This window comes from Centroberyx gerrardi, chromosome 11, assembly GCF_048128805.1.
Source record: "Centroberyx gerrardi isolate f3 chromosome 11, fCenGer3.hap1.cur.20231027, whole genome shotgun sequence".
Lineage (NCBI taxonomy): Eukaryota > Metazoa > Chordata > Actinopteri > Beryciformes > Berycidae > Centroberyx > Centroberyx gerrardi.
In genome coordinates this window covers 16,192,212-16,216,870 of record NC_136007.1, presented here as the reverse complement: position 1 = coordinate 16,216,870, position 24,659 = coordinate 16,192,212, and the positions used below count along the sequence as shown (strand labels likewise).

The following is a 24,659-nucleotide window of genomic DNA, read 5'->3' as shown; positions in this document are numbered from 1 at the left end:
ACTTATTATCCTGCTATCATTTAGTGAGATGGTAATGATGCTAGACTTCACATTTTTTCACCCTAATGAAATGATGATCATTGGTTTCCCAACAAACTTTATCCCAACAAACTTTATCGATACAAATAAAGGTCCTTTTAGACAATGACAAAGAAAAAGTTGAGTCAAATTCCCACACATTGGCTTCTATATTCATGAAAGTTGATCCACATATTCTGTCACTGATGTGTCATAGATGAAACCAAACTTGGTCAATGCCAAAATATATTAGACCAGAGTGGTGACTGGCAGAGAATTGATTGGCAGGCGATTGGCAGGTTGTTCATTTGAATCCCTGCGCAGGCTTGGTAAATCTCAATTGAAGCACTTTTCCCACCTGCCATCACCACAGTGCCTTTGAGCAAGTGTAGTTGCTCAGTGGCAAGAGATACAGTATGGCCTATCACGAAATTGGTTACAACGCTGTCACAGCTGGTGAAATCATTATATGGTTTACACATTAACCAAGCCCTCTCTACCAAGCGCTTCAATCCTTTTTAATCAAATCAGGCACCACAAATGGAATGGATTTATATTTCTGACTCTATAGGCCAATTTCATGTAATTTGGCACATCAGCTTTAAAGCCGAGGATTCAATATGAGGTTTGATTGTTATTGTGGGTCTTTATCATCTTTATCATTATCAGAATATGACAGGCATGACAGAAGTTTGAGTCTTTAAAAAAAAAACATAAATCAGCACTGGTATGTCTGGTATGACTGGTATGTTGTGCTGTTGAGTAAATTGAACAAAAAATTTTTGGAAAACTAAAATGTTAGAGAACTACATTTAAAGGCTGTCATAAAATGACTGATGTAGGACAATAAACCAAATGTTTAGTAAGAAATAAGAACTTCATTAACTTTAGCCAGTAATTTGACAAAAACAAATAATCAATACTATGTTTCTGAGCAATATGAGTACATTGTAGTATAAACAGTAGTTATAACAATTAGGCCAAGAAGTGAACATTATAACAAGGCTACACTTCCATCTGTAAAACATTTTATGTGAGATGCCCAAGCCTTACACAGTTAATTAGATACCCATCTTGTGGTTATTAACTAGTACTGCAAGTCCTACTGTTTGAACTCTGCAAACAGGCTTCATGTGTCACTGGGTTAATATAGATAAATAATGCATAATTCATGGACTCCAACAATCCTAATTGTCTCAATGGCGTCTTGCCTTCAAAACGGTATATTGTTGTGATAGTACTGACAACAAAACAGTGCTTTACAAATCACTGAAACCCACAGGTGTCAACTAGTAACATATTGTGGTCTATGGTATTGAATGGATTCTGTGGATCTAGAAAAGTTTTCCCTTACCAAACCATTTTTAATTAAATCACTTAGGAAGAGTAGATAAGTGCCTGCTAAGTAAAATTTTCTAAACCAACTGGAAGTTGTCGAAAGGTCTTTGACCTTGCATGTAATCATTCATTTGGTCATAAGTGATTCTCTCAAAACACGGTTAAGGTCGAGAATGGTCTGTAGTTCCCATGTTCTACTGTGCTTCTTTTCTTCATTACCTGTAGTTGTTTGGTTAGATTTGCATTTTTCATACAAATCAAACTCTGATACTGGTACTTTGAAGTTACATGGCTACTGCCTTATAATCTGAAGTGACAGAAGAGTATTAGAAAACAAAAAAGCATTTGAGAGATATTCCTTTACAATAAATTACAGCTTTACTACAGTCTTACTTTGTTTTTTGGGCATTTTTACCTTTATTAGATAGACATCAGTGAAGACAGACAGGAAAGGTTGGGAGAGAGAGGGGGATGACATGTGACAAAGGTTCTGGGTGCTAGGTGTTGTGGTGGTAAGATGCACAAAACTTACATTAATGTGAATAACTGTATGTCTAGAAAACATAATGAACCAGGTGCACAAAGATGGTGGCCCCTGGTTTCATGGTTTGATGTAATTTCCTGTCCTATGTGTAATGTGGTAAGAAAGAAAAAGTAAAGAACGCTCAGAAACACTAATGCTGTAATGATGCACTCACTGGAATACATGATAAATTGGAGGGAAACGGCAGCAATGAAACTCCATAAAATGGCTACCAAATTTGTCAATATTTTGTCACTCTACAAGAGTCAATGAAACCAGAATTCTAATGACTTATATTTATTCCACTTTATAATATTTAAATACAACTGGATACCAATCGTACCTATAAAATACTGACGGCTGCTAATCTGATGTATTCTTCAGTAGCGCCCCTTCTTGAAACCCCACTGCCTCGCTACATTTTATTGGTGCTGTAAAGCTTTTATTATATCGGTAGTGTTTAGAAACAATGAAGCAAGTTTTATGACTCTAGGGCCCATGAAACCCATGATAACATTTAGAAAATACATTGTCATCAATCTGAAAATTGGTCTGTTTTTCTAAATTCCTCAATTTGACTTTTATGATGACACAAGGTTTTAACTTGAAAGCAGGGTTATTTTCCATGTAGAGATGAATATATCGAAGTTTACCTGGCCAAAACAAATCTGGATTGGGCTTCAAATCTAATTGGCGACTCATTTTGTCCTCAGTATATCTCTATTAAGATTCCATTGCCTGAAATTGTCCAAGGCCTCGCGTGCCTCCTGAGATCTGAGGTGGTGGTGGAGGGTGTGTGTGTGTGTGTGTGTGTGTGTGTGTGTGTGTGTGTGTGTGTGTGTGTGGGAGGGGGGAGCAGATTGGGAACCACAGTGCTATTTGACACACATACTGGCTGCAACTTATAGCCAAGTCTGCTTTGCTGATATATTGTCCTTTCTTCCTACCCCCCCCAACACACACGATGAGATTCCTCAGTGCACACAGTCACACAGGCTTTTAGACACTCATTAGCTCATACTAATACAATAAGTGTCACCTTCCATTACATGGTGCTGGGTTGGATATCAGGATTGGAAACCCACCAAATCTCCACACAAGGGGCGCTACCCCCTTGCGCACGGTATTGTCTTTCAGCCACAATGTCGAATTGTTTTCCCCTTCGCTCTTTCACTAAAGCCTAAAATATAGATAGATGCACAAACCGACAAATAAAGATATGCACACACACAGATGCATTTCACAAATATCCCTCCCATCTTATAGGTTTGAACATTCCATCACTATGGGGCTCTTCATGTTAACTTTAGGTTTTGTTTCAGGACAGGCAGCTGTTTAAGGAGCGACCACACCCCACCCCATTCAAGCCCATCCCGTTGTCTTGCATTTGAACAGCACATGCAGAGTTGTAAAAAACCTTAATTAAGACTCACTAATTCTCCATGCCATCGCCTGACCGATGCTGTGCACTCACGTGAAACGCTGCTAAACACAGCATGAGGGTAGATGCTGTATGGGGCTGTCCTCTTTCTTTGGGTGCAAGGTAAAACAAAACCGTGCGCAGATAAATGAAAAGCACTCATATTTCATCTATCGTATGGAGATTTGGCTTAATATACAGTGCCTTTGTCATTGTGTACAACCAAGATGATTCCAAGTTGTGTAAAATTATGTTTAATTAATCTCTATAATCAAAATGCTGTTTCTCTGCTTCTCTCCTTCAAGGATGTATCTGAGTAACTTAACAAATAATCATCTTTTTATTTTTTTCAAAAGAATATGTAATTTGAATAAAGTTGATTACAGTAACAGATTGGTTTTATTGGTGGCTTGGGGATTGCTCTAAACACTACACATAATCCGTTACTCCTCAACCTTGCCAACAAGAGACTGGGGTGTTAACAGATTTTTTTGTTTGCATGCAAATTTTGATGAACTTTATATGTGTGCCTGGCTTCTTGGAAGATTTCTACCTAGATAGTAATGTGGGTAAAACTTCTTTCCTCATTATACTTACAAGCTACAGTAGTACTGTACATCCCCACACACATAAACATAATGTAAAGGTGATTTCAGCCTTTGGGGTTTTTTGATGTCCCTACTAAAAGAAGATTTGCACAAGCTCTGAGGCTTCTCAGTCTGTGGAGTGGCAAAGGGCATGTGGTCCTCAGTGTGCAACAGATGCCCTGATGGAAGACTTGCGACAGATGAGTTGATAATGAGCGTGACACGTGTTAAACAGGCAAAGCCCCCCATCACTGACATTTGACAAGATGATGGGCGTAAGCAATCATTATTGTCTCCACTTAAGCAACTAATAAATATTCAGGGCGGGCTTCTCTGAAAGCCATTTAGAAATGTCATAATACAAATCAGCCTGAACAGACTTTCATTAACAGGTCAGATGTTTGAAGTTGATCAGACTCAAAAATGCTGGACGGCAAGAACATAAGATCTAGTTTTTATATGCGCATAAATGAAAGACTATATTAAGAATTTGGTTCATTGTTGAAGATTTCAAGAGAAGTATTGATCTAATGATAAAATTGTTTCAATAAATGACTTTGAATTTCAATTGTAAGCCTCAGACTCAGTGGATTCTTTTCTCAGCCACTTGTACTCTACTCCACACACTAATAGACCTTCGACCTCAGTCCTTCCTGCCGGACAAAGGTGCCAATGATGGTGAGTTAGGCATGGGGAGGAACATGCCAAGGAGGTGCCCCCTCCCCTCCCCCCTCTACCCACCCTCCAGAACCATTTGGACCACAGGGAATGGGTTAATCACATTAGAGGCCCAGAAGAGAGATGGGAAGTAGACAGTACCGTGACAGCCGGGGTAGCACTGGCACGACTAATCCCGTTAGGCCAAGGAAAAAGGGGGACGCCATCGCGCCTACAAGGCTGAGAAAGAAAAAAACATTTTCCCAGGAATGAGTTCACCTGTATGGTAACACAGAGAAGTTGGCCTGTTGATGCCTATTAGAAGAAACAATTGCACTTGGCACATACAAATGTTTTTTTCATGCTGGGCACCACTTTATTGTCAGCGCTTGAAAAAAAATCAGCCGCAGACAGTGGCATTGCATGAGATCCTCTTTCATGCCACAGTAAAGCAGCCCCTTTCAACCCAGTGGTATCAGTCTCCCAAACAGTGAGAAGATGGGGAGGGGTGCTGTAAGAAGGATAGGGCTTACTTCATCTGCCTTTGTAAGTGCACCCGAGTTCAACCTTAATGTAAACCTTTGCAGGCGGGATATGAATAGGATGCTCTCTATAAAAATATATCCTGCTGGGTAATCCGGCAGATGGCCACAGCAGCGGACACTACGAGAGCGGCTGGCCACTGCAGGGGTAACAGGGAACGTCCGATCAGCAGCCACTCTTCAGCCTGGGAGATTTGGAATCAAGATTCTTAACTCGCCTTAGCAACGCTGGGAAACAGAGCCGTCAGTTTAGATCCATCAAGTTTCTACTTAATCTCACCCACCATTTTTTCTCTCCATTTTCTCTTTTTTTGTATCTTTCCTTTTGTTGTAGGGATTAAGCCAAGTGGTAAAACAGTGATTTAATGATCTTTCCATGGCTATGTGCACCACTTAAACCATGAGACAAACAAGCTGAGGCATTCTAAGAGTCACCCCCTCTGAAGGCGGGTGCTCAGGAACTGTGAGGCTTTTGATACAGCTTAAGCTCCGGGCGATTATTTTTCCCACTAACGTGTGATGTGCTTTGGTCTGCTATGGGAAAATTCAAGGTTTTGTATTTTGCAAAGGCCCATTGTAAACAAGATAAGAAAGAAAACAGTTGGATAATTACTTTATGATAGCTTTATAATGATAAGGTATGGTGAATTTTAATAATTTATTTTCAAGCATAAGAGAAGTGGCAGAAGTGTGTAAATTAATCATCCCAATACAAATAAATAAATAGCAGATGATAAACACTGTTGGCTATTTTTACAGAAAAACACAAATAACACACTGCTGTGGTTTAAAGGACTGAGTCAGGTTCTGTCATGAACAAATAACGAAGTACCCAGATAGTTTATCCTGGTGGAAAATGTAGTTTTTTTAATATGACATAACATTAAAAACACATTTTTTGTTTTATAAACGATGCCTTATGAATATTATGAGGGTTAAATCAGTTCTGTCAAAAGAAGGAGTGGTGGGAGCGATAACCTCAAGATAAGAGACGTAAGCTTGTGATCAAAAGCTTGCTGGTTCAAGTCCAGACCTCCAAAAGAATTTGGGGCTGGAGAAAAAAGTAAACACTGGAAAGTTGCTATGTCACTAAGTTGCTATGTCACTAAATACCATCAACGTGCCATTTACTATGTACTTAACTCCAAATGCAACAGCTGAGTGGCTCAGATGCTAACAGTAGAGGATTGGTTGTACTGGAAACCTGTATGAGTGTGAAAATTACAACTAATAATGATCAATCATCATAATTGTGGAGGACCGAGGAAGTAGGCAGGTCGCAGGTAGAGTGCTCAAAATTAAGGGCTTAATTTCCCCAAAAGGATGGTAACAACGAATATGAATAATAAAGCAAAAGAAAAAGGTGAAACAATAGAAAATAAGTTATAAATAAGTTGTTAGAACAAGAACTGTTCTTGGGCTCACTAAAATTGAGGTCAGCTAAACAGAAGAGTTAGTAAATCTAATATTAAATGTGAACTGACCTCCAAGACAGACATAAAGGAGGACATTTATACAAGCTCACCAAATCAAGACACATGGGGGAATAGACAACACATTAAGATTTACCCTTTTACATTTAAAACTTAACACAATATTAATTACAATATTTATAAGTTCAGTTGTTCAGTTAGCATTTCTGCTTTATTCAAGTCCACAGTGAAAAGAGACAGGAAAAGACAGGAGAGACGATGATATGTGGCAAAGGTCCGAGGCCGAGTTTAAACCCAGGACGTTGCAGCTAAGGGGAGTACAGGCTGGAAAGTAAGTTTTGAAAGTCAAAAATCTCAGCACCTGGTGAAGTAATCATTGAGTAATTGGTACTGATCAACAACAATATTAAACCCCTGCAGATATATTATGGTCATTTTGTGCGATGAGACTGTAAAAATCTTACTTACTGCAACTTTAACAGATGGCTAACACATGCTACGTGTCATTATTTTCTATGTGCATTTTGAAGGCAAATGTGTATATAGCCAGAAAATAAAATAAGGAGAACTGTGCGTTCACACTAAAAGCAACGTAATCAACAAGTCACCAGAAGTCCATTAATTTCCTATAGAGCTGATAAAACTCAGCGTGTGTGGACAATCAAGTTTGGCCAAATAAAGTTGGCCACAGCTGAACTTTTCAGGGACAATCAAATTTTCATGCTTCCTTGTTCCCCTACCGATGGTATTCTGTTTAGCAGCTCTAGATGTAGGTAGGAATGAATTGATGGCACCACCCTGACATTCCAGTGAAAGATTTGAGCTGGGTTCTGTCTTGAGGTAGTAGGTAGGACTCAGTGGCATAGACTGCCTGGATCTGAGCCTTAATCATGGCATTCCTGATGGCATAACCATGGTACTCCTCTGTTCTGACGAAGGCACCCTTGGAAGGGTTAATGGTCAGGCCTGCAGTACAGAGATGCTCCAAGACCAATCTCAAGTGTTCCAGGTGCTAAAGTGTTCAGATTGGAAGAGGAAAAAATCTGACAATCCAAACAGTACCTAATCATTAAACCTCTGGAATGTAGCCGGGACTCCATAACCCAAACGGCAGGGCAGTGAACTGGTAAAGCCCCCATGGCATCTGGAAGGTGGTCAACTCCTGAGACCATTGGGTCAGGGGGACCTGCCAGTAACCCTTGAAAAGGCAATAGTGGTCAAGTACTTGGCTTTACCCAAGCGCTCAATCAGGACATCAATCTGGGAGGTTGGATAAGAGTCACATTTAGAAATAGAATTCAAGTACCAAGCGTCAATACAAAACCTTATTGTGCGTTCCTTGTTTGGTACCAGGACAATTGGTTTGCACCACGCATTCCTTGAGGGTTTGGTGATCCAAAGGAACAACATTAGGTCCACCTCCTTCTTCAGAGATACCAGGAGATGCTCCAGTATCCTGTAACTCATACATCTCACAGGTGCATTCCCTTTCAACACAATATCATGCTCTACTACATCTGTATGGCAAGAGTTCTCTGAAACACACTTCTGATCAGGAACACACCTGCTGTCTTCACATGTTTTGGGATCTACTCCTTAAAGCCCCTATGTGTAGGATTTGAAAAATGTTTTTTTTTTTTTTTTTAATACGAAAGACAACACTGCATAACAAAACACAAATAAAGATAACATGGGGGGGGGGGGGGATGCAAGGGTGACACCCAGAGCCCGCAACAACATTCGACAGGCTTTTCTTTCTTATACATTCTTTATACAAGCCTTCTCAAGCGGAGGCAGGTACCTGGATATAGAAAGTGGTCACATAATAAGCAAGGGTTTTACTACAGGCCACACAAAGCAAGAGAAAAAAAAAAAAAACAAACAAACAAATGAGAGTACTTAACAAGTCTTAATTGCTAGGGCGAGTGTAATCAGTTACTATTTACTATATGGTCAAACAAGGAACTTGCGGACAGTGTCCCAGTGGTCCTCCAGGCCCTTGTCAAAGTCTTTTAACAGGCAGACTGCCCGTTCCATATTCAGCAAGTCCAGGTATTCCTCCAGCCACGAAACCCTAGAGAAGCAGGCTGGCTTACGTTCCTTCCAGTTTAAAAGAATTAGTCTTTTAGTAGACAAGCAACCCAGTGTCCAGAGCCGGTCAACAGTGACTCCAACACTAGGTTTTAGGCCCAGCAGGCATGCTATGGGACATACAGGGAAATTAACATTAAAAAACTCTGACATTAGGGATGTGACTTCTAACCAGAGTGTTTTAACAGCTGGGCAGTCCCAAAGCAGGTGGAGTAATGAACCTCGACTGCCACAATTGTGCCAGCATAAACCTTGGTGTTTGTCGTCCATCTTGGATAATCTAACAGGGGTAATATATGCTCTGCTCAGAATCTTGTATTGTATAATCCTAAATCTCACACATTTAGAAGAGCTCAAAGCTGACCTCCAAATTGTATTCCACTGAGAAGCAGTCAAGGATATATTAAGGTCATGCTCCCAAGCCAGCTGAACAGAAGAATATGCATTAGGGGCAGCCCTAAACATTAAGCTATAAATATTTGAGACCACACCTCTTGACGAGGTTGCCTTCTTAAAAAGCTGATCCCACTCCGAGCATGAGGCAGGCACAGCTCCCTCTTTACATTTCCTATTTATAACAGACGATAGTTGTGCATATGTTAAAAAGAAAGAATCTAAAAGATAAAAATGTGGTCTTGGACAGTACCATAATGATGCCAAGGATATTTTATTATTTCCAGATATGATGCGCTTCTCCAGCCATTCCCAGCTGCCTACCAGAGAGTCGGGCTTGTAAGCCCAAGTCAATGGATACTTTGCATTGTATGAAAGATAATACTGAAATACATCTGGGACTCCTAGACCACCCCTGGATCTGGGTATAATTAATTTCTTGTAAGCGATTCTGGGCTTTTTATTATTCCAAAGGAATCGAATAAAAAGGGATTTGATGTCTCTGAACCAGCTTTGAGGAAATTTAAGAGGAATAGATGCAATGATATGAGTAAGTCTTGGTAGAACATTCATTTTCAATATTTCTGCTCTACCCCATAGAGACAGTGGTAAGGCTATCCATCTGTTGATGTCATCCTTGATGGACTGGAGGATGCCAGGGCCATTAAGGCTGAAGATTTTAATAATAGGAGATATGATGTTGATTCCCAAATACTTCATTCCATTTGTTTTCCAAATAAAAGGGGTGCCCATTAGATCAGATTTAAATGAGTGAGAGTTAAGTGGCATTGCCTCACTCTTGTTCCAATTGATCTTGTATCCAGAAAAACTGCCAAATAAATTAACCAAATTAAGAACTGCAGGTATAGAGGATGCTGGCTTGCTTAAGGTGAGCAAAATATCATCAGCATACATATTCAATTTAAAATCGTGTCCATGGAAGTTCACACCGTGTATGTCACCACTAGAACGGATTGCACATGCTAATGGTTCGAGGGCGACAATGAAGAGTAGGGGGCTGACTGGACAACCCTGCCTAACGCCTCGTTGTATAGAGAAGGGTTTTGAGACTAATCCATTAGTTCTAACAGAGGAAAATGGGGCACTATAAAGAGCTTTTACCCAGCTAATGAACTTGGGGCCAAAACCAAATTTTTTAAACGTATAAAATAAATAGGGCCATTCTATCTGGTCAAAGGCTTTTTCAGCATCTAATGATGCTGCAATGACTGGAGACTTACGGGAACTAGCTTCCAGCATAATCTGGAAAACCCTCCGCATATTATTTGAGGACAGACGACCTGGGATGAAACCTACTTGGTCTAGATGCACTATAGATGGGACTACCTTCTCCAAACGGAGTGCCAGGATCTTAGCCAGGATCTTATAATCACAATTTAACAAACTTAAAGGACGGTAGTTACCCATCAGAACTGGATCTTTACCTGGTTTTGGCAACAAAGAGATAATGGCCCTGCACATAGAGGGAGGCATGGATTCAGATTCCAATATTTCATTAAATAACAACAGTAAATATGGAGAAAGCTGCTCTTTAAAACACTTGTAGAATTCGATTCCCAGGCCGTCGTCCCCTGGAGTTTTTCCCGAAGCCATCTTCATGATTGCAATCTCAATCTCAGCCCGTGTAACAGGTGCATCAAGCACATCCCTATCAACCGAACTGACTCTAGAAAGGCTGAAGCCTTCAAAGACATTGTCCAATTCAGCTTCATTTGCATTATTTACTGTACCATAGAGTTTGGAGTAATAATTTTTAAAAGATTGATTAATTATAGCTGCGTCACATTGTAACATACCATTCTCGTCTCTAATTGCTGGAATTGTCTGTCTATTTTCTATTTGCTTTAATCTATGAGCTAGCATCCTCCCTGCCTTGTCTCCAGTTTCAAAATACAATCTGCGCAAACGGAAAAGAGCAAATGCTGTCTCCTCATGTATGAGCCTCTGCAAGTCTGCCCTAGTGGTGAGGAGTGAGTTCCTCAGATCTAAATTGGATGGATCCAGCATGTGCTGCTACTCTAATCTCTTGAGTTTAATGTTTAATTCAGATTTTACCTCACCACGCTTTCTTTTCTCCGCTGAGGAGAAGCTGATAAACCAGCCCCTGCAGGTAGCCTTGAAGGCCTCCCAGACTGTAGCCACACATAATACAGAATTTAAATTTAACACAAAAAATTCCAAAATTTGATTTCTTATGAGAGAGATAAATTTATCATTTTTAAGAAGTGATGTATTGAGTCGCCACTGTCTAGATTTGCAGGGGTTGGCCAAGGGGGAAAATGTGACAGAAACTGCAGCGTGGTCACTTACAACAATGCTATTCATCTTGGATTTGAAAAATGTTGATTTTGGCGACTCCTAGTGGTAGTGCCAAAAAAAATATACTGTCGCAAACGGTGAAGATGGAACGTCTTTGCAACCTCTTAGCGGCGTTTGTGATACCCCGCTTCATACAGCCACAATATGTAAACAAAATACTGCTGCAGATAACTGTAGCTCATTAGTTCCTATTATTCCTAATCACAGCATTGTACTATGAAGTAGTTTGCTATTGTGAGACTTCGGGTTAACAGATATTTGGGGGATCGCTGTCGTTGTGAACATAGCCTATCCAACATTTACTATTCTGATGCTACGAGCTGTAGCTAATGGAAAATGCTACCGCTAACAAACTAGACTGAACACAAATCAAGTAAAGTAATCGGAGTATGGAGCTGTATTAAATGTGGCGATTACGGCCGATCAAGCTAGCAGAAGGCAGGACACATATGACACAGTCGTCGGAACCAGACGGCAAATGCGGACTAAACGACGCGATTACAACCTGCACACACACTGGACAGAAGGGATGCCATAGTCTGCTGACAAATGTAAGTGGCTATGATACTTTCTTTCCCTTCTGTAGTCCCACTCTCTGTCGGCAGCCGGCTGTGTACCGACAAGTGAAGCTAATTTGCTAGGCTAGGTTACATAGTAGCTGTACAGGTAGCTGACTACTCAAATAAACTTATGCCATTACACATAACATAACCGCAGATATAAACTACACGGGTCCTAAAAAATAGTTAAAAGCTTCGGTAACACAATTTAAGACCCTTATTGGTATTTCACTTACATGTGTAGGAGAAAGAAAGCCAGGTCTGTGTCGGTCTTAAACCTCTTCAGTTCCCGTCTAGCTCTCCGGGCGCGTGAACACCCGGTCGCGGTTAACTCTGGTCGGTCTGACGCTGTGCTTTGTCACACTCCTTCGTAGCTCTTTTAGCCTCTTACAGAACTAGTGCTGGGCGCCGATGGGTCCGTCGGCCTCCCGGGGTAAGGTGACCGGAGTCTCCGGTCTGCCGTGTTGCGGGGGGCCAAGGAACGGAAACTTCAAGCCGATCAATCCACTGGGCTACCGGGGGCTCCGGGTATTGCGCTGCCCTCCATCTCCCTCTTAGCCGTTTCAGCCTCTTCTGTTAAAGGGTTCTTGTTTTGTTTTGTTGCAGAGGGTCCAGCAGTTACAGTCTTGTCTTCCATGTTACCACTATCTGCCATATTGATTAGCTTCACGGTGTTCAATCTAAGCAACTAGTCTGCATCAAGGAGGTTGGTATGCATTCAGACTGCGTCTGTTTTCTTCCTGGTTTGGTTTGACTTTCTGCCGTAAGTCAGTATGGCACTTCGCGCCAATTCGTATCCGCGGACAGAAGAATGAAGAGACTGAAAGCAACACATAGACTAAACCAAATTTCTCCGCGGTGGTCTCATTTTTCTACTGACAAACTTTTATGGTATCAAAAGTAATTGGTGGATGACATAATCACATACAAATTCTACACATAGGGGCCTTAAGGAGATTTACATGCAGAACCCTGTTAGAGTGGCTTTGTCCAGGAGTAGAAACCTCATAAGCTGCAGGCCCCAGTGTCTTCCTTACCTCAAAAGGCCATTGCCATTTAGCCGGCAATTTGCTCTCCTCGGGATCACAGTTCCTTTCCCAGGCTGACTGATCATACCAGGTCCTCTGATGCTGATCCACCTCTGCCCTTGTGATCCTGAGCCACAGCACTCATCCAACTTATCTTTCTTTCTAGACAACGTAATAATTAATACATTTTTTGTAATTAACTGTCTCTTCCCTGCCCCAGTCTACATCCCAGAACTCTGAGCAGGGTCAGACACCCCCTTACCTCATGACCATAGAGCAGTTTAAATGGGGAGAAACCAGTGAAGACCTGGGGCACTTCCAGGAACCTGGTCTCTGGGTGTCCTTGGCAGCTTTCCAGGAAGCCCAGCACCACGACTCGTGAATCCTCCATCGGGCCACCTAGAACAAATTAGACAGAATTGTGGCCTTGGTCACAACCTGCAATGGCCTCAACCTGCAACCTTCCACTGGCTGATCCTACCACTGCCATCATATGTGAGGGACAAGGAGTTCCAGGTAGACCGTTTTATTATGGGTTTTATTTGCCCAAAAGGATGGTAACAAAGAAAATATTAGTAACAAGGTGGAAAGCTAAAAATAGAAAATAAGGTTGCAACAAAAGGAACTGCTCTTGGGCCACCAAAACTGAGATCAAAATGACCAGATGGTTCCCAGCAACTGCAGCTAATCCATTTGCATGCCAACTGACGATATATTTTGCACAACCCATAACACCAGGTACAGATTTCGAAACGTATAACAGGAACAATGCTTTTTATATATATATATATAGCTATCAAATATTTAGAAAGAAAAAAAACATTCTACTCCATAGCCAGAGAAAAAGAGCAGCTCCTGCAAATGGTATAGCTACCATATCATCATTATTATTCTTTATACATAGAAAATGTCACAAAAGATTGAATACATATTCAATATTATTCATAATTACAAAATTTATCAATAAAATTGTTCTAAGAAACTTTAAATTGCAATCTAAATAAGCTTTATATTCAAGCTTATTTAGAAAATCTTTTTGGATCCACATATGGGAAAGGGACAGATATTTGAACCCACAGTTTTTTGACGATTCACTTGTGCTACCATCAATAACAAACAGAGGGCACCAAGTGAATGTAAGAGCAACAGAGGATTATATTTTGCTGAAATTTGACAGTAAAAGGCAGATTTCTTTTACTTCTGCACCACTCTCCCATCCTGAAAAGCAAAGATGTAAAACATTAAATGGCACAAAAAAAATGGGAAGCCATCACTTCCCTTTATGAAAACACTGGAATTTCCACACCTAGTGTAGGCTATGACATCAGAGATGAACCTGCAAGCCAACCTTCCAAAGAACTGACAAGACACAATGCAGGCCTTATCCAATTCATGACCAAAGTGCCCTTTCCACTTGACTTTAACACTACTATTACTTACAAAGTAACCTTACCTGGATTTATTGGCCTTACACTGAAGGTAATCAGTTTGTGTATGCATGTGCATGTGCAGGACTGTCTTGTGAGCGTGTAAGTTACTGTGACTAGGACTGAGACCTGAAACTGAAGACTGAAGCTGCCAACATATTGAATCTGTCATTCTGCATCTTCTGACAACTTACAGTGCAAATTGGGGAAATAACTGATAATTTAACTAACTTGATGATTTTATGGTTTCCATGAGAAGGGGGATATTGGAATGTTCTTCACCTGTGGATGCTGGGCCATTAGACTATTCTCCAGTTTCAAATTCAGCCTCCAGACGTCCCATATTCCAGTTCATCATCAGACATGTCACTTAGCATTTGATGAGCACTGTTAGATTCCTGCATGGAGTTTGGGAAGGGGTTGGGCTCATATGGATTTCATATGAATTTGTAGCAGTCTTTTGTACGAGCCCCAGTGAGAATTGAACCCCTAACCCTGTCGATCAGTAATTATGTCACTGGCAAAATTTATCCCTTACTTTCTTTTTTTTTCTTTTTTTTCTTTCCCTTATTTTCTGCTCATGCTTCATTTCTGGGTTTGACAGCGGACCACAGACCAGCTAGTTCATCATGAGACACATTTTAGGAGTTGTGAGTGCCAAATGGAACTAAGTAGTTAGGATTTTCAGACACAAGGAAGACAGACATTAGTGACATTGACTGCTAAAGAACTGTGTGGATATAAGCACTGAAAGTAATAAACCTTAAACCAAGACAAAAAAATCACACATTTCACTGAAGAGCAACACAAACAGGACTTTCTTTTTTATCATACACCTCTGTGCGTGTGTGTGTGTGTGTGTGTGTGTGTGTGTGTGTGTGTGTGTGTGTGTGTGTGTGACTCCCACTATCACTGGGTAATAACTGCCAAGGCATTGGCAGTAATCAATATAGACTAGGACTAGAAAGCCATGATAAGCGGACAAACATCAGAGGAAAGGGAGTCTGTGTGTAATGGATAATAGAGGTGTTAGTGTTGGGGCGGGTATGCAGTTAGTGGGTAAGGCGGTGGTTGGTAGCACTGTGTGAAAACATCAGGGTCAATGACGGTGATAATGGGGAGGGTAAGTGCTGTATTGGGGTTAATACTTTTGAGCTGGCAAGAGATTATGGTGTCTAAAACACTTAAGACCCCTCAGTGAAATGTGTTGCTCCCAACCGTAACAGCAAACTGACACCAAGTCGGGGTTTATCATCATAAACATACTTTGAAAGGAATGAGCACTCATGTTGTGATGCTAACAGTGATCCTATATTAGGAAGTAGCACAGTCCCTTAAGCCCCCAGATCTAGGCTGCATGCAGTGAAAAACCAGAAGATGCCTTGCAAATCCCACATATAAAAACAATATACCCCAAAAGCCATGTTTCAAACATCCAGAACTAACGACAATTAAAAACAGTCAAATGTGCTTGATGGTAAAATGCAAATGTGTAGGTGAAAAACATATAGTTTAATGGTGTGCGAGTTAAAGGGTTAAGCCCCCAGATCTAGGCTACACCACTCCCTCCCACTGTCCAGATGATGCCATCTGTGAGAAAAGAGCAGAGTGTGGAGATTACAAGTCAGATGCTGCATATCATATTTAATTATTTCATTTTAACCTTTATTTATCCAGGTCACACCCACTGAGATGAGCAAGATGTTAGAATGTTAATATACAGAATGGGACTGACATATGAAAAGTGAAACAGTGGGCCAGGTGAATAAATATAAGAACAAGAATGAAAGAGAGCTGAGAAAAGGTCAAGGAGATTATATTAAGATAGAACTGTTCTGACTAACGGTGATACCTAAAGAACATAAAAGGTTATGTACAGGCTAAGAGAACAAAAAAAAAACTCTGCAAAAGCTTGTTCTTATGTGCCAAACTATGAATGTAGGCTATCATTCAGCATTTGGTAACTTCAAAACCATGGAGCATTTGATCAGTTGTATATCTGCACTTGATTAATATAAAGTCTAATATTGCTATCCAAAGTTATATAGTCCTAGTAGTCTAATTATTGAGTTTATTAAGAAAAACCATGGCATACTGAGATGAAAGCCATTGGAAAAGACACCTGACAGTAGGCCTACCTTACTTCTGATAATAATCATGATGAGCTTCAAGAGGGAAATTATGGTAATACAGCAGGCCCATTAGTCATATAACAAAATCAGGCTTAGGGCATCCTGAAATAAAACGTTCCCCTGTGACATGAGATGGCAAATGGCCGGCATGATGTCCTTGACGACTGTGATTGGATGACAGAAGTAAATCTGCTCACTAAATCCCTTAGCTCAAGCTCTGATTTGGACGAGAGATGCTTATACAGTGTGAATCCCGCCCAGAAGAGATGACTGACGCCGTTCAGCACAAGGGTGCAGCAGGTCAACGCCGAATTCATTTAATTTGGATGAGACGACTTGGATTCGCTTTTCACTGCCCCGCTCGAGCGTGCTGACGTGAAAAACGTAAGAAAAACCCGCCGGGTGGTGAATCGAACTAACCCACTGGCAGCTTCATGGTAGGACAGAAATTAAATGGTGTTTTTTGGTAAGCGTCTTTTGATGCCGATAGTATATACTCGAAATCCCGTGTAGTTGCGTATAGTTGTATTAAAGCAGTTATTTGCTGTTAAATGACCAAATTTCACTCAAAAAGAACACGAATGTCTGTGATTGACAGCCGTTTCAAAGAGCTTTAAAAGGAAAGAGAAGCGAACAGCTGCCATTAGCTGTAACGCCATTGAGTGTATGGCAGCAAAGGTAGTAGGTAGTCACGCAATGAATCATGGGACAGTCCAGTTGGGATGCTAGTTACACCCATAGACTGTAAAAAATAGGTTAGCCTACACCCCACCCTGGAAACAAAACTTCCGATATATTGATCTTTTTGTCTATATGTTCCTGAATAATGAACTTTGTCACTATAGTGCACACTCTTACCTGAATTAATCTTTTGAGCAATGTAGATTACAAAGTTATGTAACTTACACTTTTGCATTTAGGTACTTATATACTTAATTACTACTTATTTACTTACTTACTTACTTACTTACTTAATGAATATGTCCAGTTGTTATATTTTAGTGAATGAGTTGTATTAAGAACTTCCTATCAACTTTATCTAACTAAAGCTGACTTGGGTTGCATGTAGGGCTAGCTAGCAGTTGGCTAGCTTGTGGCCACAGGCCACAACTGGGCAGAAAAAAAAAATTGACATCTGTTAATCCTGTTTCCCAGGACAGTTCAGTCTTGTGAACATGCACTACTCTTTCCTAAAACTACTACTACTAGAAACTGGAGAACCAACCCTTGAATTTGTGATGTCCCTGGGATGTAAAATCTGGCACTGCTCCATAGACAATGAATGGGGCGCTGACTTTGCTTTAAATTCTGGTTCATACCTGTTAGCAATGCTAGAATATGAACTTCATTTAGGTGTGACATCTCAACTTAGCATCTTATGGCTCCACAAAGTCAGTGCCCATTCATTGTCTATTACTCTATTACCTAGTTATTACCATCCAACGCTGAAACTCATACAACTGTCTATTTAGTAGCCAGTTTGAGTTTAGTAGCTTGGTTTAATACTAGCAGAGGTGGGGGCTGGAGTCATGTGACTTGTACTCAGGTCCAGAGTTGGGACTCAGGCCCATCTCTGAATACCAGTGAAACACCAGAAATCTATGCCATTTGGTGAAGCCTTGTTTTTAGCTTGACAGTTATGTATTTTTGAGTTTATCCAATGAGGTTTTAAAAGGTTTCAAAAGCCCAATCGGTCATAGTATTTTGTCAACCCATAGAGCGGCATGTAATTCTTCAATTCAAGTTAAAACCTGAAAACTACCAAAGTTGGAGTTACAAGGTTTTCACATGACAACAGTTGATCTGGCATTATAGAGCGTAATGTGTTGATATTTTCTTTGCGTTTCTGCTGCATACTCTTCTGTGACCTTTCAGACCTGTCCTGTGTCTCCCAGCAGGCATTGCGGCCGAGATGTGAGAAGGGGTCATGCCTCTTGTCAAGAGAAACATAGAGCCTCGGCACCTGTGCCACGGTGCAGTGCCTGATGGAATCGGCAGCGAGCTGGAATGTGTAACCAACAACACGCTGTCCGCCATCATCCGACAGCTCAGCAGTCTGAGTAAGATCACACCTACTCATCATATTTAGCAACGCTTTTATCAAGTCATCTTCAGATGTTCAGCATTCTCATAACGAAGTGAAACTGTATGGCCTAGTTCTCTGGTAACTGTCACACAAAATATCTACAGTTTTGCCATTGCTAATGTTACATTTAGCTTAGAAAAGTTTGATTTAAAGGCATAGAAAAATGGATGGTGGTGTTTTTTGCAACCTGGAACAACACAGTAGGCTACATCATAGTTTCCTTGTGCACTAAGTAAACTGGCAAAAGTGACACTAATGGGGAAGATCAGTTTCATTTCTGTGCTCATTTAATATGCAGTGTGATTTAAGTTTATCTTGGTGTTCAACATCTGCTTTCATTTCATCCTATTTTCAGCCCCACCTGCTAGACATGAGAGTGAGGGTCAAAAAACATACCAGTTTTTAACAAGGCTTTCATTGATATTGCAGTATCCATTCTTTCTCAAAACTTGTGTGAACTACTTCTGGCCCCAGAAGGCAACAAGAAAAAAAAAGAATAAAAAGAGTCAGATAAAAATGTATCATGCCCTCTGAGATGATTTGACCATGAATGACGTGTGGACTTGTAACTGTTTAGCATTAGGACTGCTTAAATTTTCCTAATGTTTGAATGGTGATTACCAGAAAACAAACTGGTACTTAATACTCATCTAGACCCTTTGCATGGAAGCAGAGCATTTTAAAGGATAACTTATGTTTGGCAAAATGTAAATAAGCATTGGTATACTTGTGTATTTTTGTGTACTAGATATATGTAATATGTACAAGCAGGTGCATTTAAATGTGTGAGACAGGGAGAGAGAGAGAAAGGGGAGAGAGTATTTTGGGAAGCAAATTTACTCGACATCTGGCCCATGGATACTCTGATTAGAATGTGTTTGTGTAGCGTGTGTTTGTGTGCGTCTGTGTGTGTGTACGTGTGTGTGTGTGTGTGTGTGTGTGTGGGATTTTGTGAAGTTACAGGAGCTTAGAGCTTACCGTAAAGCTTTGTGTCACAGAAGCAGATAAGGCAGAGAGTGAGGGGGCGGAGACACAAAGAGAGAGAGTCTAATGATAGCTTCCACATTAAGTGGATCTGTGCTGTTCGACATGTGCCAATAATGTTGTAATGCAATGGGCAGGGGAAGTGCAGTCCGTATATAATATGGGGAAACGTAAAGAATCCAGAAATACACAACCCACAGTTGTACAGCATGCATTAGTTGAACAATGGGTGCAATATTGAACTCAATGCATCTGAGTGTAAAAAGCTGTACAACAAAACGTACTTGTTTTGTTGCGTAAATATAGATTTCAGCACGTCTGTGATTCGTTTGGTCTTTTTCTGTTTTATAATGTGCTGTTCTTTCTTCACTTGACACAGTTTGACACACTCTTCTGTTTATTAATGGCTCCTTTTTGTGTTTTCTCTCTCTCTCTCAGGTAAGCATGCAGAGAATGTTTTTGGGGAGCTTTTTAATGAGGCCAACACCTTTTATGTGCGTGCAAACTCTCTCCAGGATCGCATCGACCGCCTGGCTGTTAAGGTCACCGAGCTGGATTCCAGTGTGGAAGAGGGTTAGTGTGGGGTTAAGGAACATTGTTTTCCAAACGTAAATGCACTCAGTAGAACTCACGGACTATTCACTACTCACTAGTCTGTGTAAAATCATCTGTCATCCTCATATGCCTCATATTAAAATTACAATCTCTGTCTTGTATCGTGTTTTGCAGTCTCTCTTCAGGACATAAATATGAGGAAGGCTTTTAAAAGCTCTACTATCCAGGACCAGCAGGTCGTGTCCAAGAACAGTTCTCCAAACCCTGTGGCTCAGATGTACAACACCAGCGACAAGCCGCCTCCTCTCAGCACCCTCACTTCTTACAGGTACTGTATGCTTTGCAGAAACTGCGCCACCGCTGTCCAGTCAGGTTAAGTTGTCAGTTCATGTGTCTCACTTCATGTGGATGATTGTTTTCTAAATCTTAACACAGAGAGGATTGCATAGATGCGATGAAGTTCTACACGGACCCATCGTACTTTTTTGACTTGTGGAAGGAGAAGATGCTGCAGGACACAGAGGACAAGAGGAAAGAAAGGCGGAAGCAAAGGGTTAGAGAAGACTTATTTCTGACCACTGACTTCTTCTGTTTATTTTTATGTATTTATTTAACCATTAGTTTCCGTCTCATTTGCTGTCCGTCCCTCTCCCTTTCCCAGGAACAGAAGCGCTGTGTAGTTGACAGCACGCTCCAGCGGGAGGTGAAGAAGGTGAGAAAGGCCCGAAACCGCAGGCAAGAGTGGAACATGATGGCGTTTGATAAAGAGCTCCGTCCAGATCACCGCCATCCACACACTCTGCGTCGAAGGGCGTCGTCTGAGGGCTCCCTCTCCCCTGACGGCAGGTCTGTGCTTTTACATACAGTATGACCGCGTGTCGAAACTGCAGATGGAATCATGGAATTAGCATTTTCAAATGGAATTGAGACTTCAACTGGGAAGGCCACTGATTGTGCGGTTTTGGTTGAATTGTTGCAGAAATAACATTTATAACTACTACAGGCTGTGAGCAGCTCTTCCTGATGTGGAATGTTTTGGCCCAGTTTTACCTTCACTGGAAAGTCAGTCACAAAATGGCAATGTCCATAATGATAAAATATTCTTGTTAAGATAATATAGTAAATATTGATTAACATACTGCGAGCAAAGATAAGGTAAACATAGATACACATAGATATAATGATCAAGACAAAAAGTCGGGCTGCAGGAATTTTGAGTGTAAAAAAAGCAAAACTCCAAACATTGAATAATAGAAAACAACTTCAGAGACTTCAGAGAGTCCTACTTATGCCATGTTTTCTCTCTTGTGTAAAGTTCTGATTTAGTAATAGCAGATCCACCATTTGGATCTGCCGTTCTGTGAAGACGGTGTCAGCATGAGAGGCCCTCTCTTTCTCCTTTGTCTATCCAGACCTGAGCTCCCAGACTATCCCGCTCCTCCAGGCCCCGCCCACGCCGCCTGTCACTACGCCAGGCCTCGTAGTTACGTGCCTGGGAACGTACACCCCTCCCCACCTGTGGAGCATGAATACCACAGCATCGAGGTCAACTACAAGGGAGGAACCTACTCCGCAGCAGAGCCTCACTCTGCAAACCGAATTAATGGCTCATTACTTCCTCCTGTTGATTACAAGTATGTTTGTTTAAAGAACTGTTTCAACCAGGGATGGGGCGATACATCCAAATTCAATATATCGCAATACAAAAATGTGACAATACGTATCGTGGGGCCGAAAAATGAATTGTGATATTAGCCAAATTTTATTCTGCTATAGTAATCACAAATGAGACGGCTCGCCCATCACAATTTCACAAACTCTCCATCGAAATTATATTATTTGCACTTTGTAATGGCATTTTTAAATTGTTGTTTACATTCTAGCAAGCCAGTGCCATCACTAGAAAGATTTGTGGCTCAGAAATAAACAGAATTCTGCACAGTCAGACTTTGTTGCCATTGAACGTTTATTTATTACATCGTATTGTGGTTGTATCGAATCGTGAACCTGGTACTGCGTATCGAATTGTATCGTGAAATAAGCAGATCGTCCCATCCCTAGTCTCAACTATTGCATAAGTCAAATAAGGAATGAATTACATACATAATATAATTTCTCCAGCACATTTGTAGTGTTACCTGAAACATAATACTCTGTCTGTGTCTCTCTGATAGCCCAATGGAGTTCTCTGGTCCTCCACCTCCTGTCCCAGGCCCGCCCATCCCGTCAGCACAGACAGCCTTTGGTTTCCCTCTGGGCGCACTACCTCCCACCCCCCATAATGGAGTTTTGCATGTCGGCCCAGGCTACTCCCTCCCACCTATACCTCCTCCCCCGGGGCCTCGCATGGTCCCCCCTCCCCCCGGCCCCCCTCCTCCACCCGTCCCTCCGGCTGCACCCTCCCACCTGGCAGGACACAGCGAGGGCAAGAGGGCCGATAATCAGCCTGTAAGGGACGCGAGAAGCGACCTGCTCTCCGCCATCCGCATGGGTGAGTCGGAGTGACGCTACTCTCAGATGCCTGTGATTCGTTGTTGTTTTCTATGGGACAGGTAAAGGCAGACGCTATACAAAAGGTTCATGACCTGTATTCACAAAGCTTTTCAGAGTATGAGTTGTAACTGCTAATTTTAGGAGCCTGGATTCAGGTTTTTGTATATATATATATATATATATATATACTGTATGTGTGTGTGTGTAATCTAATTTGTTTGTGTGCCGTTGTTAGGCATCCAGCTAAAGAAAGTCCAAGAGCAGCAGGAGCAGCAGAGCAAGCGGGAGCCGGTGGGGAACGACGTGGCCACCATCCTGTCCCGCCGCATCGCCGTGGAGTACAGCGACTCCGACGACGACTCGGAGCTGGACGACAACGAGTGGTCAGACTGAGCCAAAGTGTGGCAGCTGACTGAAGTTTGCCTTTAGTTTGTCTTTATTGAGTGCAAATGAGGCAAAACATGTCCAGCTGCTTGTGAGACTACTGGACTGTGAAAGGCTATCTCTGGCTCCACCTGGTGGACTCCATGAACAGATACAAGCTGTCCCAGTGCTGCCATAGTAACTTTATTTAGTCTCATATTAATACTATGCTGCTGATTTAATTACCCATGAGGTAGTTGGGACCTACTAGAAGGCACAATTTGCACCAGTCTTCAGAAACAGGCACTGTTGCAGTAAAGTAGTACAGTAGACCTGGAATATGATGTGGCTTTAATTGTGTATTTAATTGTGTATTAGTTAGTTAGTACAGCAGGGTAATGAACTAAAAATTTCACTCAAGAACTTGCTTGGTCAACATCACTTCATTAAACATACCTCTATCCTTCAAAACTGTTTGGACCAAATGTGATGATTGGGCTCTCCCCACACACACACACACAACGAAAACATATTCTGTCCGTGTTTTATAGGTCATTCCATTTTACAGTCGTTAACAACATCGACTACCCTACCCGTAAGCCAACTAATAGTTGCAAAATGTAATAGCTACCTCAATTTGTGAGTATTTGATTCTCCCATGGTGTGTGTATCATGTACTGTGAGTGCAGTTTTGTTCTGCCATTGAATTATCACTTATTGTGATATGTCTTTGAAAATGTTGACAGTGTCAGTAAATTATTTCAGTATTAGCTGGTCTTCACATTGTGTTTGTCTTCTCTTTTTTACCTGAAATTATCTATACTCTTCATAATATTCCTATGATGTCACATGCATTTCCTACCAATATGGCGCTTTACAATACACACAGCTCATTGGCTGTGTTTGTCATTTGATTGTAATCATTCATTTATTACAATCACCTGTTATTTTCCTACCAAGATGGCCGTGTGGTGATGTAACAGAATACTATGAATAGAGAAAGAATTGACTCACCAAACAGGCAAAGTGACACAAAAAAGCTTGGTACCACAATCCTCTTGTAGCTATTTACGTACATATTTCAGGACATGCTGTGGTGGATGGAAATGAAGAAGCAGATAAAATTGCTAAATGAATGAAAGAGGATTTTATGGTTCAGCTGGGCAGAGCAGTGTTGCAGTATAATTAAGGAGAGACTTGAGAAGGAATGGCAGGAAGAGTGGAATAGGGAAAAAGGGGAGGCTTTATTTTTCCTTTCAAGATTCAATTGAGAAAATAAGTGTTTATATGGGAAAAGACTGACTAGGTAAACAGATGGTCTGTCAATGTAGAAGTCCTGAGACAGTATAACATATTATGTTACATTGCAAGACATTATGTCAAAGAAAGAGAATGATTATTCAAAAAACTGTCAGACCGTTGTATTTCTTCTTTGTTTGGCAGAAGCAAGAATCATCAGTTAATTGAAAGGAGAGACTTGATTATTATTTTATTTTTTTTACATATAGATTCTTTATGTCAGATAATCTAGGCTGAAGTAGTTGAAGTGAAGTTTTTGACCTGCGGAGGGCAGTAATATGCCTGGAAGCATTCAAACTGCCGGAAATTATACAAGAAGAAGATCTACAGCGGCACTTAAAGAAACTGTTGGCCACTGGACGCCATGTTGGCCCCGTGTGAGGAGACGGA

At 41.1% G+C, this 24,659-nt stretch overlaps 1 protein-coding gene across 1 annotated transcript; it reads left to right on the top strand.

The window, feature by feature from the left end:
* The first annotated feature begins 18,416 nt into the window (after window positions 1-18,416).
* wasf3a (WASP family member 3a) lies at window positions 18,417-23,000 on the top strand. The gene is made up of 8 exons (XM_071898223.2): window positions 18,417-18,549; window positions 19,998-20,132; window positions 20,289-20,442; window positions 20,550-20,667; window positions 20,776-20,960; window positions 21,527-21,748; window positions 22,289-22,605; window positions 22,843-23,000. Exons 1-8 carry the CDS (start codon window positions 18,417-18,419, stop codon window positions 22,998-23,000), a joined length of 1,422 nt encoding a protein of 473 aa, XP_071754324.1.
* The last annotated feature ends 1,659 nt before the right edge of the window (window positions 23,001-24,659 follow it).

Bases quoted from the DNA above. Each gene is read 5' to 3' on its own strand.
- wasf3a (XM_071898223.2), top strand. From the start codon at position 18,417: ATGCCTCTTGTCAAGAGAAACATAGAGCCTCGGCACCTGTGCCACGGT. The intron at 20,133-20,288 runs GTTAGTGTGGGG...CGTGTTTTGCAG, and splicing joins GGATTCCAGTGTGGAAGAGG to TCTCTCTTCAGGACATAAAT. The intron at 20,961-21,526 runs GTCTGTGCTTTT...TTGTCTATCCAG, and splicing joins TCCCTCTCCCCTGACGGCAG to ACCTGAGCTCCCAGACTATC.